Source organism: Narcine bancroftii, chromosome 3 (assembly GCF_036971445.1).
Source record: "Narcine bancroftii isolate sNarBan1 chromosome 3, sNarBan1.hap1, whole genome shotgun sequence".
In the NCBI taxonomy this organism is placed as follows: Eukaryota; Metazoa; Chordata; class Chondrichthyes; order Torpediniformes; family Narcinidae; genus Narcine; species Narcine bancroftii.
This window is the reverse complement of record NC_091471.1, coordinates 30,068,661-30,090,467: the sequence shown is the minus strand read 5'-3', so window position 1 is coordinate 30,090,467 and position 21,807 is coordinate 30,068,661. Positions and strand designations below refer to the sequence as shown.

The 21,807-nt window shown below is 41.9% G+C and overlaps 1 protein-coding gene across 8 annotated transcripts in view; it reads left to right on the top strand.

Annotated features, from left to right (window-relative positions):
• Positions 1 to 21,807, top strand: part of ctbp1 (C-terminal binding protein 1) — a 424,680-nt gene that overhangs the window by 40,355 nt on the left and 362,518 nt on the right. For all 8 annotated transcript variants that reach the window (XM_069923684.1, XM_069923686.1, XM_069923693.1 and 5 more), the window contains exon 2: positions 12,364 to 12,526. In XM_069923684.1, coding sequence (XP_069779785.1) covers positions 12,478 to 12,526 — 49 coding nt within the window. In that variant the 5' untranslated portion in view covers positions 12,364 to 12,477. The remainder of the gene's footprint in view (positions 1 to 12,363; positions 12,527 to 21,807) is intronic.

Below are 21,807 nucleotides of genomic sequence, written 5' to 3'. Positions count from 1 at the left end.
AGCGTTCTACCACCACCCTTCATCCCCAACCAACCCCCACTATTGACATATCTGAAGATTTTATATCCTAGAATGTTGAATTGTTAGCATTTAGCCATGGATCTGTGTTAGTAGCAATGTCATATTCTCAGTTTTTTGACCGTCACTCCATTCATCTGCCTCAGCACCCAGACCTTGCATTAAAACAGATGCAAATTAGCCTGGCGTTCCTTCCTTGTACCTAATCAAGCTCATATCAGCTCTGCCTGCTGGACTGATGAAAAGAATATAAGAATCAAGCAGATTTCTAAAGAGAGTGAAGCATGAAAGTCTGCAGATGCATGACAGTGGTAAAAACAGACAAATGCTGGTGGAACTCAATCGGTCTCACATTGTCCATAGGGGGTAAAACTATAATAATGATGTTTTGGGCCTGAGCCTTTCTTCAAGGAATAAGCAAAGAACAGGAAGGTGTAAGAATAAAGACTAAAGACTGGTAAGGGGAGGAGTCCAGACCAACAACGGAATTCAATGTTGTTGCTATCCAGTTGGAGAAAGTTCAGATAAAAGTTGTGGCGTTATTCCTCCATTTTGCACTGTGGTGCGCTGAGGTAGCAGCGAGCAAGCACAAACTCAGAAAAGGACTATAGAAGAGGCTTTATTCCAGTAAACATCTGAACACCAGTTCATGCCTCGGTGGCTCCCCGTCTGACTGGCACAGGAGGGGCCAGATCAGGTTTATATTCAGGTCGGCTGATTGACACCCGGCCAGGTGGAGTCAGCCCCTTGGGTGGTCTTCCTGCAGGTACAGAGATCGCCTCCTGCGGTAGCCTGCTGGTCATATCACCACATGCAGGGGGTCTCAGATTTCTAAAGGCCCGCTTGAGTCATCCATTGGGGAATAAGGGGAATCCTGTGGATGGGCATTGGTTTTCTAGAAGGCTTTCAATAAATTGCATTGGAGGCTGGACAAACTTGGGTTGTTTTCTTTGGAACATTGAAGGCTGAATGTAGACGTTTTAACACTATGAAAAGTGTGCCAAGTATATACAGTAATAATAATTTTCCCATGGTAACATTTAAAATGTTTGAGGTCATGTGTTTACGCTGTGGCATGGGAGAAGTTAAAAGAAAACAAGTCGGGGAACTTTTTTGACCCAGAGTGGTACGTGCCTGGAATGGGCTGCCGAGGGGAGTGGTGGAAGCACATACAATAGTAATGATGGAAGGCTTCTACATTGACACAGGAATATGGAGGAAATTGTGGGAGTGAGGGACTTGCATCACAAGCAACAGACATTTAGTGATGTACAGTTCTATGTTTTATGATAGTCAACAAAGTTAAATCACAAAATAAAGCATGGGAATAAATAGATTTTTATTGATTGACAGAATGTGACAAGCAGATGCCTCATTCTTTGACACTTGACCCCAGCTTCTTCATGATCAACATCAATAATTTGGCTAAAATGGCAAAATATTTTCCAGATGAAGACAAACTAGATATTGGATATTATGTAGGATGTTAAAATGATGCAGGGTGTAGGGGGGGGAGCCATAAACTGAACGGGGAAGGATCCATTAGATGGAATATAATGTAGAAAATGCAAAGTATTCTTCTTTAGCACAAAAAAGCAAAAATGGGAGATTTGATTTTGCCGAGGAATGTGTGGCTGTGGTCACATTGCCAAAGCATCTGATTACAGGAGGCAGGGATTGTGCGCAACTTCGAGTGCAGCAAAGATTTACGAGACTAGTTCCAGGGATGACGATGCAAAGCACAAAAGTGTCGGAGCAGGTCATGCATCATCTATAGGAAGTAAGGGGTAACCAACATTTTGGGCCTGATCCATTCGTCAAGACAAGAGCAAAAGCTGCCAGGAGCCTGAATTAAAAGGAGGGGATAGCAGAGGAGAGGAGGGAGGAAAGGGCAGGGCAAGGAGTACATGTCAACAGGTAGGAGGTTAAAGGAGCATGTAGATGGGAGGGTAGAGTTTGAAAATACTGAGAAGTGATGGTAAGGGTGTAGATCTCTGAATGGAGAGGGAAGTGAAAGGGGTGGGGAGCTGGAGGAAAGGAGTCATGTGGTGAGGGAAAGAAAGAGACTCAGAGGAGGGGCTTAACAGAAACTGGAGGTTGATGTTAATGCCATCGGGTTAGAGAGTGCCCAGACAGAATATTAGGTGGTGTTCCTCCAATCTATGAGTGGCCTCAGTTTGTCAGTGCATGAAACCATGGATAGACATGTTGGCATGGAATTGCTGTGAGGAATTGATATTGTTGGCCACTGGGAGATCCCTGTTATTACAGCAGATGGAGCAAAGGTGCTCAACAAAATGATTTGCCAGTCTGTGTCTGTAGAGCTCGTCGAAAGAACCAAAGACTTGTTGATCCAAACCAAGGCTTTTATTAGCAAAAGACAGGAGCTCTTCACAGGTGGACGACCAGTCCGGAATGATCCGACCTGGCTAGGGACACAACCCTTTAAGGCCCAGACAGTAGGCGTGGCTTAGCTCTCAGCCAATCGCTGTGAGCACAGTCTAGATACAGTAACTATATACACTATGTACATTGGTGATAGATCTGTACTATCACACTGTCTCATGTCTCCGATGTAGAGGAGGCCACAGAGGTAACACCATGTGGTGGAACAGAGTACTGGGCACACGTCTGGGCATGTCCTCACTGGTCTGGACAGACTGGCCCACTTTCTGTACCTGTAGCTCCTCCCCATAAGATCCCCAAATAAAGGCTGAGAGCCCAAGACTCCTCCCTCTTACCTGCCAAGGACGTGAGCCAGCAGTATGTAGAGACATGTCTGGGTCTTCTGATCACTAAAGTCTTTGACTTTAGTGTCTGCAGGTGGTCATGGTGATTGTGCAGATGCAGGAGATGATCCCTGCAGATTCACAAGTGATCTGTTGCTTCTAGGGGTGGAGGGGACCATGGAAGATGGATTTGCTGAATGAGAGATTGAATCAACTAAGCCAGTATACTCTGGAGCAGTGGTTCCCAATTTCTTTTAACCCACAGATCACCTTAGGTATTCCTTTGAGTATTTTCGATACAATTGTGGAGATATGTAATTACACCACTAGGTCACCAGGGGTCATCCCGGTGACCTTGTCGATAAAACAGTCCAGAGCTACAGTCTTGCCTTCCAGGTTTGTCTTGCAGAGAGACAAGACCTCTTAGTGTACATATTACTTTATTAAATTGTACTGACAATAACCACAACAGCAGTGCAAGTATAAGACAGCTTTAATAAACTAAAATGTACACTAAGAGGTCTTGTCTCTCTGCAAGACAAACCTGGAAGGCAAGACTGTAGCTCTGGACTGTTTTATCGACAAGTTCACCGGGATGACCCCTGGTGACCTAGTGGTATGATTACATATCACCACACCAATGAAACATCCAATTGTTCAGGCTTTAACAGGGGACATGCAAAGAAGAACCTTGTCCTGGCTGCGGAGTCTAGGAGAAAGTGTTTACATTGAAGATAAAGGGCAGTGATGAAGAGAAACTTCTTCATAGCAAATCTTAGGAATTCTCAACCTGGAAAGCTGTGGAAGTTGAGTAGCTTTTAAAACAGAGATTTTGAGGGACATGGGGCTATTCCTGGAAAATGTAGTTGAGTTGGAAGATCAGACATCGGCTTAATGAACAGCAAAGCAGAATATGAGGGCGAAGTAGTTTATTCCTGATTCAGATACTGTTAAAATTCGAGATGCATCCAAGTTTTCGATCTGACATTTATTCTATTTTGCTTCATCTGGATCATTCGTTCACTATATTTTGTTACTCTTTTATCTCAGGTAGTGAAGACTGAATCATAATTTTCACATCCTTTTGAAAGAAGAAGAAAATTGATTTATAGATCATGTGACTTATTTTATTTAAGTGGCTTTACGTCTTGGACCACATTGACATTTTTTTTCCCAATTTGTCTCTACTGAACATTGAAAGAAAATGTTGAACCTGTGTGAACGATGGTGAATTCATCCTTAATGTTTTGGAAAAAAATTATTTTTTGCAGTATTTGCTATTATTGAGGTTGAAGATATCTTGTAACTTGTTTTTTAGTTTTCAGGTCCTGTGTTAGTTCTCTGGCCTCAGTGTCATTCAGTGTTTTTACATGTTGACAACAGAAGATGTTTGTGGAATTTGCAGGCCAGTGATCTGAGCCCCAGGACACCTTGGCGGTCATTCCTCTTATCACAATGTGATTAACTAATTGTTGACCTTCTCCCTTTTAGAAATTTGTTGACAATTGAACTGAGTTCACTTCCTACATTCACAATGTCTCCAATATATTAGGCAGCCTGCAATAGTTTGCAGCTCAATGTAAAACAACAGAGGCTGGAACTGAACGGTTACAGTTAACATTTGTGCAACTTGAGTTAAGAGCTGAACTGAACAGCTGGTCAGGAAATGAATGAAACAAGTGACCACTTAAACGCTCACCAAACTCAAGAAAGGAATATGATGGAAGATTTGCATCATCCAAGCACTATTAAACACTAAATCTCAAAATGAGAGCTCCATGTCGATGTCCATGTAATCTGGTCCAACAATCCGATGCATTAATTATGAGAATATCATCCAGCCCCATAAACTATTCTGGACTTACACAGGAGACTGCAGATGTGAGAAGGTTGAGCAATAAAACCAATCAGGAACCTCACATTCCACATCGGGGAAGAGGAGGGTAATGAGAGGGTATCAAAGAGACCCAGTTAGAACAACCTCAGTGACCCAGTTTCACCGAGCACCGGAGAACACTGTTACGTCAGGTTGTACTTGTACAGTCAGATAACGATAAACTTGACTTGACTTATTATATTCAACTGTGGACAGAACTGGCTGCAGAAATGACAGAGGAGTCTCCCAGTTTTCTGGTCCAGGGAGAACCCCTCAGGACAATAGTATAAAATTAATCAAATTTATAAAAGGATTATTGGAAAGCTGAGAAGTAAGTCATCACGTTTATTGTGCTCTGATTGCACCACCTGACGAAACAGCGTTCTACGTTGTGCAAAACATGGAGCTACACAGCCAGACATGACACACATACAGACAAATAATGCATACGAAGAGCAAGTCTTCATATAAATAAATAAATAAATAAATAGCTCTTGCTTTGTAATTATGAGAGTCTCATATAGTGTCAGCAGTTCCTTTGGTCATTCAGCATTCTCCCTGTCTGAGGGAAGAAACTGTTCCTCAGCCTGGTAGCGCTGGCCCTGATATTCCTATATCTCTTTCCAGACGGAAGCAGCTGAAAGATGCAGTGTGCAGGGTGAAAGGGGTCTTCAAGGATTTTGCATGTCTTCTTCAGACAACGATCCCAGTAGATTATGTCAATGGGGGTGGGGGCGGGGAGGGGGGAAAAAGGGCGATTCCAGTGATCCTTTCTGTGGACCTGTGGATTAATGTCCGATTCATTTCTCTGAAGCAACCGTACCACACTGTGATACAGCCAGCCAGGATGCTCCTGCAGAAGGTTACAGGATGGGGGCCATGTAGCCTTGACCCTTCAGTCTTCTCAGGAAAGGCAGTAACTTTTGTACCTTCCTTCCAAGTGAGGAGATAAAATACTTTGTTCAAGGAGTGAATGGTGTTGCAAACTCATTGCCAGAAACACTATGACCTGCTATGAAGTAGAATTATTCCAAATTCCATTTTTGCTGAGAGTGGAGACAATAACTTAAATTGCCTTATTCCATATTGTGAATCTCTAATTCTAAATGAAGCAAAGTTTTAAAATTGTTTTTGCTGACATGGCACATTCATAATCACCTTCCCGTTGCTCTGAGAGGGTGGTTCTAAGATTGTGACAATAATTCCATGCAAAGATATGTTTGTGGAATTCCAGGATATTGAACTAGAACCAATGGGAAAATTAAACAAATATTGATGTCAAGAGGATGCGTGGTAGGTGACTTTGAAACTCTTGTCTTCTTCGGTGGTAGAATTTGCAATGAAGGAAAGTACAGTTAAGTTAACTGTAATGAGTCAATAGAAACATGCTTTTTGACTGATCAATTCACCACCAACCATCAACTCGCTTTCACACTGATCGTAGAGCACAGTACAGGCCCTTCAACTGTTGATGTTGTGCTGACACATATATCCTTTCTTTTAAAACCTCATAAACCTCTGATTTTCTTTCATCCACATGCTTGTCTAAAAGTCTCTTAAATGCGCCTAATGTTTCAGCCTCCACCACCATCCCCGGCAAGGCATTCCAGGCATTGTGGTGCACTGTGGTGCAGCAAGCAAACACAAAACATGAGAAGACTGTACTACAGGCTTTAATCAGCTCAAACTATGTACACACCAGTCTTAATATCTTTGCTGGCTCCACATGTGACTGACTGTCCTTTGCTGGCTCCATGTGTCCGACTGACCCTGGGAGGGGCCGGCTCTAGTCTACATATAGGCCAGTGAGTGACAGCTGGCTAGATGGGACAAGTCTCCCAGGCTGACAACCTGTAGGTGCAGTGGTTGCCCCCTGCTGTAGGCTGGAAGTATGGAGTATGGCTAGAGTTGTGGTTGTATCACTATAGGCACCCTCAACTCTCTGTGTAAAATATTTACCCTTGATGATTCTCCTAAATTTCCCTCCCTTAACTTTGTATATTCCTCTGGTGTTTGCTGATCTTGCCCTAGGAAACAGGTGCTAGATATCCACCCTGTTTATGCCTCTCATAATCTTGAAGAGTCAAGTCTCCTCTCATCCTTCTACGTTCCAAAGAGAAAGGTCCCAGCTCTGCTAACCTTGGCTCATAAGACTTATTTTCCAATCCAGGTAACATCCTAGTAAATCTCCTCTGCACCTTTTCCATAGCTTCCACATCCTTCCAGTAATGAGGTGACCAGAACTGAACACAATACTCTTAAATGTGGTCTTACCAAAGATTTGTAGAGTTGTAACATGACCTCTCTACTCTTGAATCCCACCATCTTAACTATCCTATCAACCTGTGCAGCGACCTTGAGGGATGTATGGATTTGCTCCCCAAGGTCTTTCTGTTCATCTACAAGTAATCGACCATTAACCCTATACTCAGCCTTCTGGTTAGTCCTTCCAAAATGCATCACCTCACATTTATCTGGAGTGAACTCCATGTGCCAGTTTTCTGCCCAGCTCTGCATCCTGACTATATCCTCTCATAACCTTCGACAACCTTCAGCTCCATCCACAACTCCTCCATCCAAATGTACAGACCCATCCATTCACCTCTTCATCCAGGTCATTTATAAAAATCACAAAAAGTAGGGGTCCCAGAGCAGATCCCTGAAGCACCCCACTCATCACAGGCCTCCAGTCTGAGAAGCAACCATCCACTCCCACTCTCTGTTTTCTCCCAAACAGCCAATTTTCAATCCAGTTTACAACCTCTCCATGGATACTTTGTGTCTTAACCTTCTGAACTAACCTCTTGTGTGGGACCTTGTCAAAGGCCTTACTAAAATCCATGTAGACAACATCCACAGCCTTTCCTTCATCTACGTTCATGCTAACTTCCTCGAAAAACTCTAAGATTTGTTAAAATTGACCTAACACGCACAAAGCCATGCTGACTGTACTTAATCAGCCCATGGCTGTCCAAATATCCATATATCCTATCTCTCAGAACTCCTTCCAATAATTTACCTACTACTGATGTCAGGCTCAACAGCTTTTACTTTTTTACTTTTGACTTTTGGGGCCTTTTTTTAAACAACAGGAAAGAAAGAGCTACCCTCCAATCCTCTGGCACCTTACCCATCTCCAAGGACATTTTGAATATATCTGCCAGGGCCCCTGAAATTTCTATGCTAGTCTCCCTCAAGATCCAAGGGAATATTATGTTTGGTCTGGGTGATTTATCTACCTTTATTTGCTGTAAGGCAGCAAGCACCTCCTCCTCCTTAATCACCATATATTCCATGACACTTCTGTTTGTTTCCTTTCCTTACACGTGCCCTGTGCCAGTTTCCTGGCTAAATACTGATGCAAAAAAACTGTTAATGATCTCCCTCATTTCGAAGGCTCCACACATAGTTGACCATTTGGATCCTCTAGGGGACCAATTTTGTCCCTCACTATCCTTTTACTCAGTACACTTGTAGAAACCCTTTGGATTTACCTTCACATTATCTGCCAAAGTAATCTCATGTCTCCTTTATGCCTTCCTGATTTCCTTCTTTGTATTTTCTTCTTACATTTTCTGTACTCTACAAGCACCTCATTTGCACCTTGTTGTCTATACCTGTTATACACCTTTCTCCTTAAACCAGATCACCAATATCACTTGAAAACCAAGGTTCCCTCTGTCTGTTATCTTTGCCTTTAATCCTGGTAGGAACATGCAAACTCTGCACCTTCAAAATTTTGTCTTTGAAGGCCTTCCACTGACTGAACACATCCTTGCCAGAAAACAACTTATTGCAATCCGCTCTTCCTAGATCCTTTTTTCATTTCCACAAAATTGTCCTTTCTCCAATTTAGAACCTCAACTCATGGACCTGACCTATTAACTTAAAATTAATTGTGGTCACTGGATCCAAAATGTTCGCCTACACAAACCTCTGTCACCCGACCTGCCTGGCTTCCTAATAGAAGATCAAGTATTGCATCCTCTCTCATTGGTACCCCTATACATTGGTTTAGAAAACTTTCCTGAGCACATTTGACAAACTCCAAGCCATCCAGCCCTTTTACAGTCAATCTGTGGAAAGTTAAAATCGCCAACTATCACATTTCTTCCTCACTGAATCCTCATGAGTTCATTTTCTGTTTTAACAGAAGAAAAATAAAAAGACTGAAGCTGCCATGCATCGTACAGATGCTCAGTGTTCATAACTGTTGAGAGCATTTTTTCTCATCACCTTGTTGATGTTTATTGTACTAACTGATTTTGTTGAAGAAATAAGTTTTGTCAATGGTAATAAAATAATGGAATATTTTAGCAAATTAATATAGCCTAATGGAAAACTGAAATGGATTATCCATTATTCCTCGATCTTCAGAGATGATGCCACCAGACATTGAAAATTTTGCTTCCAGAACACTGGATTTTGGACTGGTGATTACGAAAATCTCCCTAACATTTTCTATCATATTCTTTTAGATATAAATTATTTTTGTGATTTCCTGTCCTATTTTTGCCCACAAAGCTGTCATCATGGGAGACTTTAATTTGCATATAGATTGGATTAGTCAAATTGGTAAAAATACAGAGGAGGAGGAATTCCTTGAATGTTTACGGGACGGTTATCTAGACCAATATGTCGAGGAACCAACTTGGGAGCAGGCCATTTTAGATTGGGTATTATGCAATCTTGTTGTGCGAGGCCCTTTGGGTAGGATCGATCACAATATGATCGAATTCTCACTCGACATGGAGAGTGATGAAATTAAAACCGAGACTAAGGTCCTGAATTTAAATAAAGGGAATTATGATGGTATGAGACGGAAGTTGAGTAAGATTGATTGGGTGGTGTTTATGGGGGAGTTGACTGTGGATAGAATTGGAAAGCATTCACAGATCTAATGGAGAAATTGCAAAAATCGTTTATACCAGTTTGGAATAAAAATAAACCAAAAAAGGTGACTCAACCGTGGATAACAAGGGAAATTAGAGACAGCATTGGGTCCAAAGAGAGAGCATATCAATTGGCCAAAAAAAGTACCACAACCGAAGACTGGGAGCAGTTCAAGATGCACCAAAGGAGGACAAAGGGATTAATCAAGAGAGCAAAAATAAATTACGAAAGTAAGCTTGCGGCAAATATAAAAACTGACTGCAAAAGCTTTTATAAATATGTCAAGAGGAAAAGATTGGTGAAATCCAGAGTAGGTCCCTTGCAGTCGGAATCAGGGGAATATATAATGGGGAATAAGGAAATGGCAGACCAATTAAATTCTTACTTTAGTTCTGTTTTTACAAGAGAGGATACAAATAACCTCCCAAGGATGTTGGGAAACATAGAGACTAATTCAAGGGAGGAACTGAAAGAAATCAGTATCTCTAAGGACATGGTCTTGGGGAAATTGATGGGATTGAAGGCAGATAAATCCCAAGGGCCTGATAATCTACATCCTAGGGTACTTAAAGAAGTGGCCATTCAGATAGCAGATGCTTTAAGAATTATTTTCCAGAACTCGATAGACTCAGGATCAGTACCCATGGATTGGAGGGTAGCTAATGTTACCCCACTATTTAAAAATGGGGGTAGAGAAAAAGCGGGGAATTATAGACCAGTGAGCCTTACATCAGTAGTGGGCAAAATGATGGAATCCATTATTAAGGATGTAATAGCGGAGCATATGACTAGCAGAGAAGGGATCAGATGGAATCAACATGGATTTACAAAAGGTAAATCGTGCTTGACAAATCTATTGGAATTCTTTGAGATGGTGACAGGTAAAATAGATGGGGTAGAGCCAGTGGATGTGGTGTACCTGGACTTCCAAAAGGCCTTCGATAAGATCCCGCATAAATGACTGGCTTACAAAATCAAGGCTCATGGGATTGGGGGCAAAGTATTGATGTGGATTGAGAACTGGCTGGCAGGTAGAAGATAGAGAGTTGGGATAAATGGCTTGTTTTCTGAGTGGCAGGCGGTGACCAATGGGGTGCCACAGGGATCTGTACTGGGTCCCCAGTTGTTCACAATTTACATTAATGATCTGGATGAGGGGATTGGATGCAATATCTCCAAATTTGCAGATGACACTAAGCTAGGAGGGGTTGTGTGCACGGAAGAGGGGGTCAGGAAGCTCCAGTGTGATTTGGATAAATTGAGGGACTGGGCAGATTCATGGCAAATGCACTACAATGTGGATAAATGTGAGGTTATCCACTTTGGTAATACAAACCGGAGGGCAGATTACTATTTGAATGGCAATAGATTAAGAGATGGGGAAGTGCAGAGAGACCTAGGGGTACTTGTACACCAGTCTCTGAAGGCGAGCATGCAGGTACAGCAGGCGGTTAAAAAGGCAAATGTGATGTTGGCCTTCATATCAAGAGGGTTTGAGTCTAGGAACAAGGATACCTTACTGCAGCTGTACAGGCCCTTGATGAGACCCCACCTGGAGTATTGTGTGCAGTTTTGGTCACCTTATCTAAGGAAGGATGTTCTTGCAATGGAGGGAGTGCAGAGGCGATTCACCAGGCTGATACCTGGAATGGCAGGAATGACTGATGATGAAAGATTGCGCAAATTGGGATTGTACTCGCTGGAGTTTAGAAGATTGAGAGGAGATCTCATAGAGACATATAAAATTCTGGCAGGACTGGACAGAATGGATGCAGATGGGATATTTCCAATGATGGGAAAATCCAGAACCCGGGGCCATGGTTTGAGGATAATAGGACCGAGATGAGGAGGAATTTCTTGACCAAGAGGGTGGTGAATCTGTGGAATTCATTGCCACAGAGGGCAGTAGAGGCAGGTTCATTAAATATATTTAAGAGGGAATTAGATATATTTCTTCAGTATAAGGGTATTAAAGGTTACGGAGAGAAGGCGGGGACGGGGTACTGAACTTTAAGATCAGCCATGATCTCGTTGAATGGCGGAGCAGGCTCGAAGGGTCGAATGACCTACTCCTGCTCCTATCTTCTTTGTTTCTATGTTTCTATGTTTAAAGCAAACTGTTTTGTTCAGTCCAAGCATGTCTGGGCATGCCCTACACCCGGGTCTGCTTTGTCAGGTTAGATGCAGACAGGCTATAAAAGCAGCTCACATATACAGATGCTGTGCATTACATTGATTATAGATTGAACGCATGCTGATACACATGTTCTTCAAGAAAAAGCATAGTGAGTATGCTTAACAATAGCATTTATTTTCTTCAGGAAGATTCAATGCAGCAGAAATGTCTCATTGATGTTGCAACAGCTGCTTTACATTATGTTTAATTTGTGGCGTGTATACGCTTAAGGCTCAGAGACGCAGCATGGCTGCATTTATTAAGAAAGCCAATGAGCTCTAGATCAGTCGTAAAATTGGTGACCCAGACAAACCCTGAGCTCCTCACATTTGTTGTGCAACATGCAGTCAACCTGAGAGCTTGGCTCAGAGGTACTCGAAATTAAACATGCTAAATTCAATAAAAGTTATTTTAATATTTCTTCAACTTCCTACATGATACAGCAAATCTGAAATTATCTTTGTGTTCAGCTTGAAGTTGTTTATCATAATCCCCAATTTTTTTTCATGAACCAAACCTTTTCAAAAAAATTGTTGTCCAGTGTCATTCATCAACCAGCTTCTTACCTTGACGAGATATATTTATAAATAAAAGGAGGAGATATGACAAATCTATATAGATTGATGAATTCTAAAATCAACTGGAAAAAATGCATTTTCTTTTCTCACCAGGTCAGGAAGAGCTCTCGATAACAAGGGCATAATATCGATTGGATGTGTATTTTTCCCTTGGAGTACTGCAGCAGCAGGAGTGGTGATAACCTCTGACCTTGACCTTGGTCTCGCATGGACAAATATAAAGTAAAGCGACTGCGTCTAGATCGAATGTTTGAAGGTTGGAAGCTACACTAATCAAAATTATGCAATGCACAAAAATAATTTGTTTGTTAAGCCTTGTAACTTTTGGACCAGAAATATATGGGTATGGATCTTACACATTTGCATCAAATGAGTTGTTAATACACATAATTGCAAAGTTTTGAGCAGAATAGAGTTTTAAAATTCAAATAATGATAAAGAAAAGTTCATTTTCCATAGAGTGGGCAAGTGCATCTTTAAACCATCAAATATCTTCAAACATGAGTTTCACAAATGACTATTCGATTAAACGAATTGCAACTCTAATACTCTTGATACTTTAGTTATTAAAAACTTATTTATCCAAGTAATTTGTGCCAACAGAGTAGTTGTATTTTTCTGAAGTTTATATAAATGGAGCATGAACTTAAATCTGTAGAGAGGGTGGCTGCCATTGACGAATGAGAGTTGTGAGTTTCGTCACTCTCCAAACTGAGACCACTAGAAGTCAGGATAGAACCTTGGACAGCGTGATACAACTGTAACTTACAACAGCCGCATCCCTATGGTACCTATGATCGTTTTGACTTTGAGTGTCAAGTTGAACTCCCAATAACAAGATGAATTATGACGGTTTGATTTTCCAAAAAGAATCTCAATTTGGACAGAAAGCAGTTTGCTTTTGGTCATCTGTCGACGATGTGGTATGATTTTAAATTTTGGTTGGAATGAATCATGTGAAGCAACTGGGAATATCTTGAAAAGTCGACAGCACTCTTTTGTTGTTATGTTTGTCTGCAGGCTGTTTGTGGGTTTGTGGGACTTTCACGGTCCAATACCTCCAAATGTTAATAGCATTCAGTTTAGGGCTTCTGAGCCACAAATGTTCTTTCCCGCATTTGCCGTGGAGTTGGCTATATTTGGTAACATCTGTTGTCCTGGATTGTGAAAAGGCAGGGAGTTGTAAGTACAGGCAGCTGTCCATTTAGTTGCTTCACTACACACACCCTGTTTGGAGGATAGGCTTTCAGAAGCTGTTCTTCCAGTATTTGTGCTTAGGGAATGCAGAGCGCGTCAAAAGAACCAAAGACTTGCTGATCCAAACCAAGGCTTTTATTAACTAAAAGACTGGAGCATATCACAAGTAAATCGACCAGTCCAGAATGACCTGGTCTGGCTAGGAGCAATCCTTTAAGACCTGCCAGTAGGTGTAGCTACACTCTCAGCCAATCACAGTCATCCTACACTAACATCTGTACATAGGTACACATTGGTGATAGAATCTGTACTATCACTGGAAGTTCATCAAATTCCTTTATGTTGCCTTGATTCCATCTTGTTGGAACCATATATTATCATCAATGGTTATAGTGTCACGGAGAATGGACTTAAAATGTTTCAACAAAATAAATAGCAGCATTGTACAGATTATCTTGTAAGCTCTCTGCAATTGTATATAATCTTAAAAAAAAACCAGGTGTAGCAGATAGCAGAATCAATATAATATGTTTGAAGACCATTCAGAAGAAATCTACTTTCAGTTAGAACTTTTGCCCTTGCTCATTGATTATTTTATTTATTGAACAATGCACAAATGTATTGGAGAATTATTTAGATATTCCTCCATACCTGAAAACATTGCCTTTCCAACAAGATTTGGAATAAAGTCTTTTTTATTTCGAGCTTTGGCTTTAATTTTGAAGGTATATGCAGTGTGTTCTTATTGCAGCACGTAACCTAGAAGATCAGATGAATTGGATGATCAGAGGGCACACAAAAAGAACCTGCCTAGACGTTTCAACATTTTCTTTTCCCTCCTCAATGCCATGCTGCTGTCACAACTCAGAGTTTCATATTGTCTATGTGGAATATAAAATATTTCTCTAATGTGTGGCAGCGCATGTTATTGTATCATTCATTATTGGTCAATAATATATAATTCTTCTATTTGAAGTTGTACCTTCTCTGATTTTGTGCAATTCTGAATACAAAATTCCAAAATGAGCATCATTTGTTACCATAATCAGTGTGGAGCTATGTTTAGCATAATTGTCAGATGGTTTTTCATTGCGTTGTGAGCAGAGACACAGACCAGCCCGCAAAATGGCCGACGAGCACGGTGACCATGCGGACCTGTGGCTGACACCAGCTGTCATCCCAGGTGTCCTCTGCACAGTGGGAAGATAGGGAACTCAGACAGGAATGCCGGCCAATCCCAGGCCAGGGCTCCAATGACGCAGGGCCCTGACATTGGTGCCAGAGAGCCATATAAGCACGATGGCCAGAGCAATAAATCAGTCTCGTTTTTCTCCACGCTCACATAGCGTGTATGCTCCAGTGTGTTCTTTCCTGAATTTCTTGAACAAATTCTTCATTTTTATTCTCCGTGTGATAGTTTTGTAAAATGTAATTTATGTCACTCCTAATTAGAAATAATGATATCTATTTTCCTCCTTTATTTTATTTTTATTAAAACTATGCAGAAATAAAGTTTTGGGAGCATGGTTACCTTTGTACAACATCATTACACCACCAATGACCCGGGCTCCAATACAGCGCTGTCTGCAATGAGCTTGTATGTTCTCCCCATGTCTGTGTGGATTTTCTTTGGGTGTACTAGTTTTCTCCTATGTTCCATTGGTCACATGCATGCATATATTTGGGTGACGCAGGCCCATAGGCAAATAGGCCTGTTTTTTTAAAACTGTTTACGGAGTGAAAACAGGCCATGTCGGCCCTTCGAGTCTGCACTGGTTCACTAGAACAACTCCACTAGCTCAACCCTCCTGCTGTCCGCGCATAACCCTCCATATGTTAAAAAACAGAAGGGACCCTGCCACAACTATCTCATTTGAAAGATCATTCCATTCTGCCATCACTCGCTGAGTGAAAAGGCAACATCTAATATTTCTCCTAAAGTTTTGCCCCCTTACACTTAACTCATGCCCTTTTGTTCCAACCTCCTCTGCCCTCAGGGGAGTCTAGTCTATCTATTCCTTTCATAATTTTAAATACCTCTATTAAGTTACCTCTCAGTCGTCTACGTTCCAATGAACAAAGTCCCAGTCTCCTTAATCTCTCTTTGTAATCCAGATAACCTTATAAACCTTCTCTGTTCAGTACTGTATTTTTAAAATTTAAAAAATACATAAAATTAAATAGTATAGTTAATCAATTTATAGCAGGATTACCTCTACAACCTCCAACAAATTATGATTTTGGTAATGAATGCCTTGGTTTTGATAATTTTCTACTGCTGAGAAAAGAGTTTAAAACATTCTGGATTATTCATATTGAGCACTGAAATTAGCTTGTGCTTTTAACAAACACTTTAATTATGATGGAGTCAGAGAATCACACAGCATGTATACAGGCTACTCAGCCCACCACATCCACACCAACCAATGGGAAGTGAGCATGGAGATTGTCCTACAGGATGGTGATCAGATCAGCGACTCAGCAAGGGGCTCAGAGGCTGAAGAACACACACAGGCTGCGGGCTGCTGGTAACCTGCGGTCAAAGGATCCACACAGGCTGCAGGCTGCTGAAGACTGGCTCGTGGGAACGAGGTATCGGAACCGAGATTCGCAAGGGTGCTGAGGGCAGGAAGAGCTTCAGGAGGGACTCAGGAAGGCTTCCTGATTGCGTGGGAGTTTGGATCTGGAGCTCAGGTTGCTGATGGTTTGAACCGTAGACCATATGGCTACAGAGGTTGCGGCAGCACTGGACGAGAATCCATGGTCACTCAATGTCACTGAATGGACTCTCTCTTTCTCCTATTGTTAGGGGAACCAGGCAATGCTCATGGTGACTCCTTGTTTGCCTTATACCAGACAAAAGCTGAAGTATATATGTATATTACATTTCAATGTATTATTAAATGACAATAAAAGGAACCTTTGAACCCATTGTCATAATCCCATCCTCCAGTACCTGTCCCATAGTCTTCCTTGCCTCAGCGATTTAAGTGCCTACTGCTTTATGCAGAAAGTAGCAAACCTAGCTAAGTCAATCACAGGCTCTGACCTCCCTTCCATTGAAGACATCTATGTGAGGTGCGCCCTTTAGAAGGCAGGCAGCATCATAAAGGACCTCATTGCCCTGGTCACAACCTTTTTGGGCAAAAGGTAAAACAACAATGGGTTCAAGTACAGTTTTTATCCAATGCCCATCAGGATTTGAACCTCCCGTTACTACCCTAACCATAATCTATTTTCTTTTTTTCTGCTTTCTTTTTCTTTGGCTTGGCTTCGCAGACGAAGATTTATGGAGGGGTATGTCCACGTCTGCTGCAGGCTCGTTGGTGACTGACAAGTCTGATGCAGGACAGGCAGGCACGGTTGCAGTGGTTGCAAGGAAAAATTGGTTGGTTGGGGTTGGGTGTTGGGTTTTTCCTCCTTTGTCTTTTGTCAGTGAGGTGGGTTCTGTGGTCTTCTTCAAAGGAGGTTGCTGCCCGCCGAACTGTGAGGTGCCAAGATGCACGGTTGGAGGCGATATCAGCCCACTGGCGGTGGTCAATATGGCAGGCACCAAGAGATTTCTTTAAGCAGTCCTTGTACCTCTTCTTTGGTGTACCTCTGTCTCGGTGGCCAGTGGAGAGCTCGCCATAGAATACGATCATGGGAAGGCGATGGTCCTCCATTCTGGAGAAGTGACCCACCCAGCACAGTTGGGTCTTCAGCAGCATGGATTCGATGCTTGCGGACTCTGCCAGCTCGAGTACATATCAACTTTTTGTACGAGGTATCACCGAATATTTATTTATCTATCTATCCTTTCGGCCTTTCTGTATGGAGGTAAGTTAATGTGTACTATCATAATTGGTGTATATTCTGACAGATTATGTTGTGTTTGGATTGTATATAGATACGTTTTTGGGTGATAAACTGGGGCAGGTTTTTTAGAGTAAGTCACATACAAACATTTTAAAGCAGATCTTATTTAAAATACTGGAGCTCTGCTCATGCTAGACATGTCAGTGCCCAGAGCCTTTGCAAAAGCTTTGGAGTGTGCCCAAAATACTTCACTAATGGATTGGTGTTTACGAAAAGGCAACAGATGAAAGAACTTGTCAGAGCCACAGACCGTCTGGAGTGGAACTTGCTGTTCTAGGAGGGTCATGTGGTTTTTAAAGCAGTTAGAGTCAAACAGGATTTTTCTCTGTGAGAGGGACAGAGAGACAGAGAGACAGAGATCAGTTCTACAGTCAGCAGCAGCAACTGGAACAGGACAAGCTGGCAAGCTTGTGGAAAACCCCATTTGGAAGACAGGTTGTGAGTATTTAGTTCAGCCTGGTCTAAGCCCTTGTGGTTCATGCAAGAGGAGAGGACTGGCTGTCTAATGTTTCACTTAAAATGAGAGAAACAAAAAGGAACTCTGTGGTGACCTGAAAGAAAGAGGTTATTATCCAGAGAACCCTGAGGGGACAAGTTTCTTTGGCAAGACACTGAAGTGGCTGATTAAAAAGAATCAGTTGTGGGTGTCCAGCAAACAACAAATCTCTCTCTGAAAACCGACAAGAACCTTCCTGAGCGGTAACCATTTACCTTTCAAGCACCAAAGCCTGGTGAAATTCATAAATTTTAAATTCTGTGCATAGTATAAGAATTGCCTGCAACCAGTGAACTTGGAGGAATGAAAAGTGAGATTGGACTGTGAATCAAAGAAGTTTTCTGAACTTACACAGACATTACATACACGTGCACTAAGAATTAGAAGGGGGTTAAGTTAGGTTAGTTAAGTCAATAGTGATAAGTTAAAGTGTGATTCTGTTTTCATATTTAAAGATAATTAAAAGCATATTTTGCTTAAGTAACTATTTGTCTTGGGGAACATCTATTGGTGCTGGGTTTTGGGGTCCTCTGAGTTCATTACATTTTGTTGGGCTGCAGTAAGTAACATGATATCACATACAAGCCTGAGATTCTTTTTCCTGTGGGCGAGGCAGAATGACCACTTATTAGTAGTACATAAAGCCTGTACTCAATGTACACATATGAACATATAAAGAAATATAAACAAACTGATTGTGGAATACAGAGAAAGAAAAAAAATAAAGTTCAATAGTAAGAGTCCTTAAATGAGGCCCTGATTGATTATGAGGAGTCTGATGGTAGAGGGGTACCAGCTGTTTCTGAACCTGGTGTTATGAGTCTTATGGTGTCTATACCTCTTTCCTGATGGTTGCACAAGGACCGAGTGTCTTGTTGGGTGGAGTGGAACCTTGATAATTGCTGCTGCTGTCTGACAGCACCATTCCCTGTAGATCTTCTCAATGGTGGCAAGAGATTTGCCTGTGATGCCCTGGACTGTGTCCATTACCTTTTGCATCGCTTTCTGCTCAGAGGTATTGGTGCCCCCATATGGAACCGTGATGCAGCCAGTCAGCACATGTTCCACCACACATAAGTAGAAATTCGACAGGATTTCCGATGTCATGCCAAACCTCCGCAAACTCCTGAGAAAGTAGAGGCACTGGACGTGCTTTCTTCACAACGCCGTTAGTGTGTTGGGTTCACAGAAGGTCCTCTGAGATAGTGATCCCAAGAAATTAAATTTTCTCACCCACTCCTCCTCTGATCCCTCAATGATCACAGGATCGAAAACCTCTTGTTTTCCCTTCCTGAAGTCAATATTCAGCTCCTTGGTTTTGGTGACATTGAGTGGAAGGTTGTTGTTGGGGCATCATTCAGCCAAGTTTTCAACTCACTCTTGTATGCTGACTCATTGCCCCTTTTTATACAACCCACTGTCGTGGTTTGGACATGGTGTGTTGTACTAATCCACAAAGTCATAGCTGTACAGTGAGAAGAGTGGGAGGCTCCAGTACTGATTAAGTAATTGGAGAAGATGTTCTTACTCATTGTTATCTGGGGATGAGGAAATCCATGATCCAAGGACAGTTGGGTGTTCACTCCTAGGTCTTGGAGTTTGCTGATCAGTTTTGAGGGGGTGATGATGTTGAGTGCTGATCTGCAGTTGACAAAGAAAATCCTGATGTATGCATCCTTGCTCTTCAGGTGGTCCAGGGCTTTATATAGAGCCATTGAGATGGCATCACCATAGACCTGTTGCTATGATAAGTGAAATGGAACTGATCCATGTTACTGCTCAGACAAGAGCTGATATGCTTCAACACCAGGCTTTCAAAACACTTCATTACTGTTGAAGGGAGTGCCACTGTTCAATTGTCATTTAGGCACATTACCACACTCTTCTTGGGAAACATTATGATTGATGCCTGTTTGAAACAGGAAGGTACCATGCCCTGCTGGAGTGAGATGTTGAAGATATTCATGAATACACTGGCAGGTTAGTCAGCACAAGTTTTTGATACTCAGTCAGGTTCTCCATCCAGACCAGTGGTTCTCAATCTTTTTCTTTCCACTCGCAGATCACTTTCAGTATTCCCTATACCAGCGGTGCTCTGTGATTGGTAAGGGTTTGCTTAAGGCGGTCTGTGAGTGGAAAGAGAAGGGTGAAAAATCACTGCTCTGGACCTAATTGTTACTGGCTTGATAAAAATTGTCATCGGCCCATTTCCTTTGGAATCATGAAATTGTGCACATAACGAGTCAATTAGGGATGTTTAAAACAGTGGTTTTCAAACTTTTTTTCCACCCACATACAATCCCTTACTAATCACAGAGCACCTATGGCATAGGGAATACTTAAAGTGGTATGTGAGTGGAAAGAAAAAGGCTGTGAATCACTGGTCCAGACAAAATGCTTATCTTGGATTCACACTCCTGAAGGCAGCCCACATGTCATTTCTAGATACAGAGAGAAGATCATCAGGGAGCATGAGGTTGTTTCCTTGTTCTTGTGGTCAAATCAGGCTTAGAAGGCATTCAGTTCATCTGAGATTGAAGATTTGCTGTCTTATGCTGCACCAGATTTGATTTGTAATAGGTTCTATCATTTAGGCCCTGCCACAGCTGTTGGGATCCTTCATTGATTTCATTTTTGTCCAGATACTCCACTTCGCTTGGGAGATGGCTTTCCGCAGGTCATACCTGCTCCTTCTGTAGTGATCTAAGTCTCTGGTCTTAAATGCCTATGATCTGGCTTTCACCAAGTTCTGGATTTTATTGTTCATCCAGGTTGGGGAAAGGCCCTAAACAGAGAAGGTTATAGAAATCAGATATGTTCAAGACCTTATTTTATTTGAGTTGAGCTTGTTGTATTTTGTAAATTGTAGAGAAAGGCACGAGGAAAGGGGAGTGGATGTCAGCATTGAAAGGAAATGGTTGACAACAATATCCTCACTGGAAATGCAGCAACGATACAGTTGCTTGTTTTGCATCAAGTTCCTCAGAGCTCTGACTCCCAGTTTTGTTACACTACCCTCAACATCTGGTGGAAGCACATGCCTCTCTCCAGGATCTTCATGATGTTTAGTTATCTAAAATTACAATCTTGTAAACCCAACTGCAATAGTGCAAATGCTGGGAACTTAGAAGACCCCATTAAGGGATTGATTAAGGAGAATTAAGACATAGCTTGTCAATTAAGCAATATTTAGTTGTTTTTCTTGTACCAAGACAGCATTAATTCATGCATTTCTCTCATGCCTTTGACTTTTGGGTGTTGAACCTTCACATTTGCTGAAGGCAGATGTGATTAATATATTACTGATTAATTCTTCAGTAAACTAGTCAAACTAGTAGAGTAGGGAGAACACTGGTGCCATCTTCATGAGCTCCCACACCCCCAGCGACATAATGCTCCCTGTTTCTGAGGCTGACATGACCAGAATGTTAAGGAGGGTAAATCCTGTAAAAGGAGATGGTGCTCTTAACTGTGTATTTAACATCTAAACCAACTAGCTGTAGTTTCTGCAGACCTCTTGCTACAATGGTCAGAGGTCCTCACCTGCTTCAAAAGGACGTCCACTACTCCAGTGCCCAAAAAGAGCACGGTGACATGCTTCATCAACTATCCTCCAGAGGCATATGCATCTACTTTGATGAAGTACTTTGAGGGATTAGTTAAAGACCAGATCAGCTCCCATCTCAGATAGGACATGAACCCACTTTAATTCATTTTATTATCACAGCAGGTCAATGGTAGACATCACCTTGGTGGCCCTCCATTTTGCCTTTGATCCACTTAACCACAAGAACACAGCACACGTTTAGCATAGTGGTTGGCGCAATGCTGTTACAACGCCAGCGATTGGGGTTCGAATCCAGTGCTCTCTGTAAGGAGTTTGTATGTTCTCCTCATGTCTACGTGGGTTTCCTCTGGGCACTCTTGTTTCCTCCCACCATTCAAAACCATTGTAGGTCAATTGAATGTAATTTGGCAGCACAGGA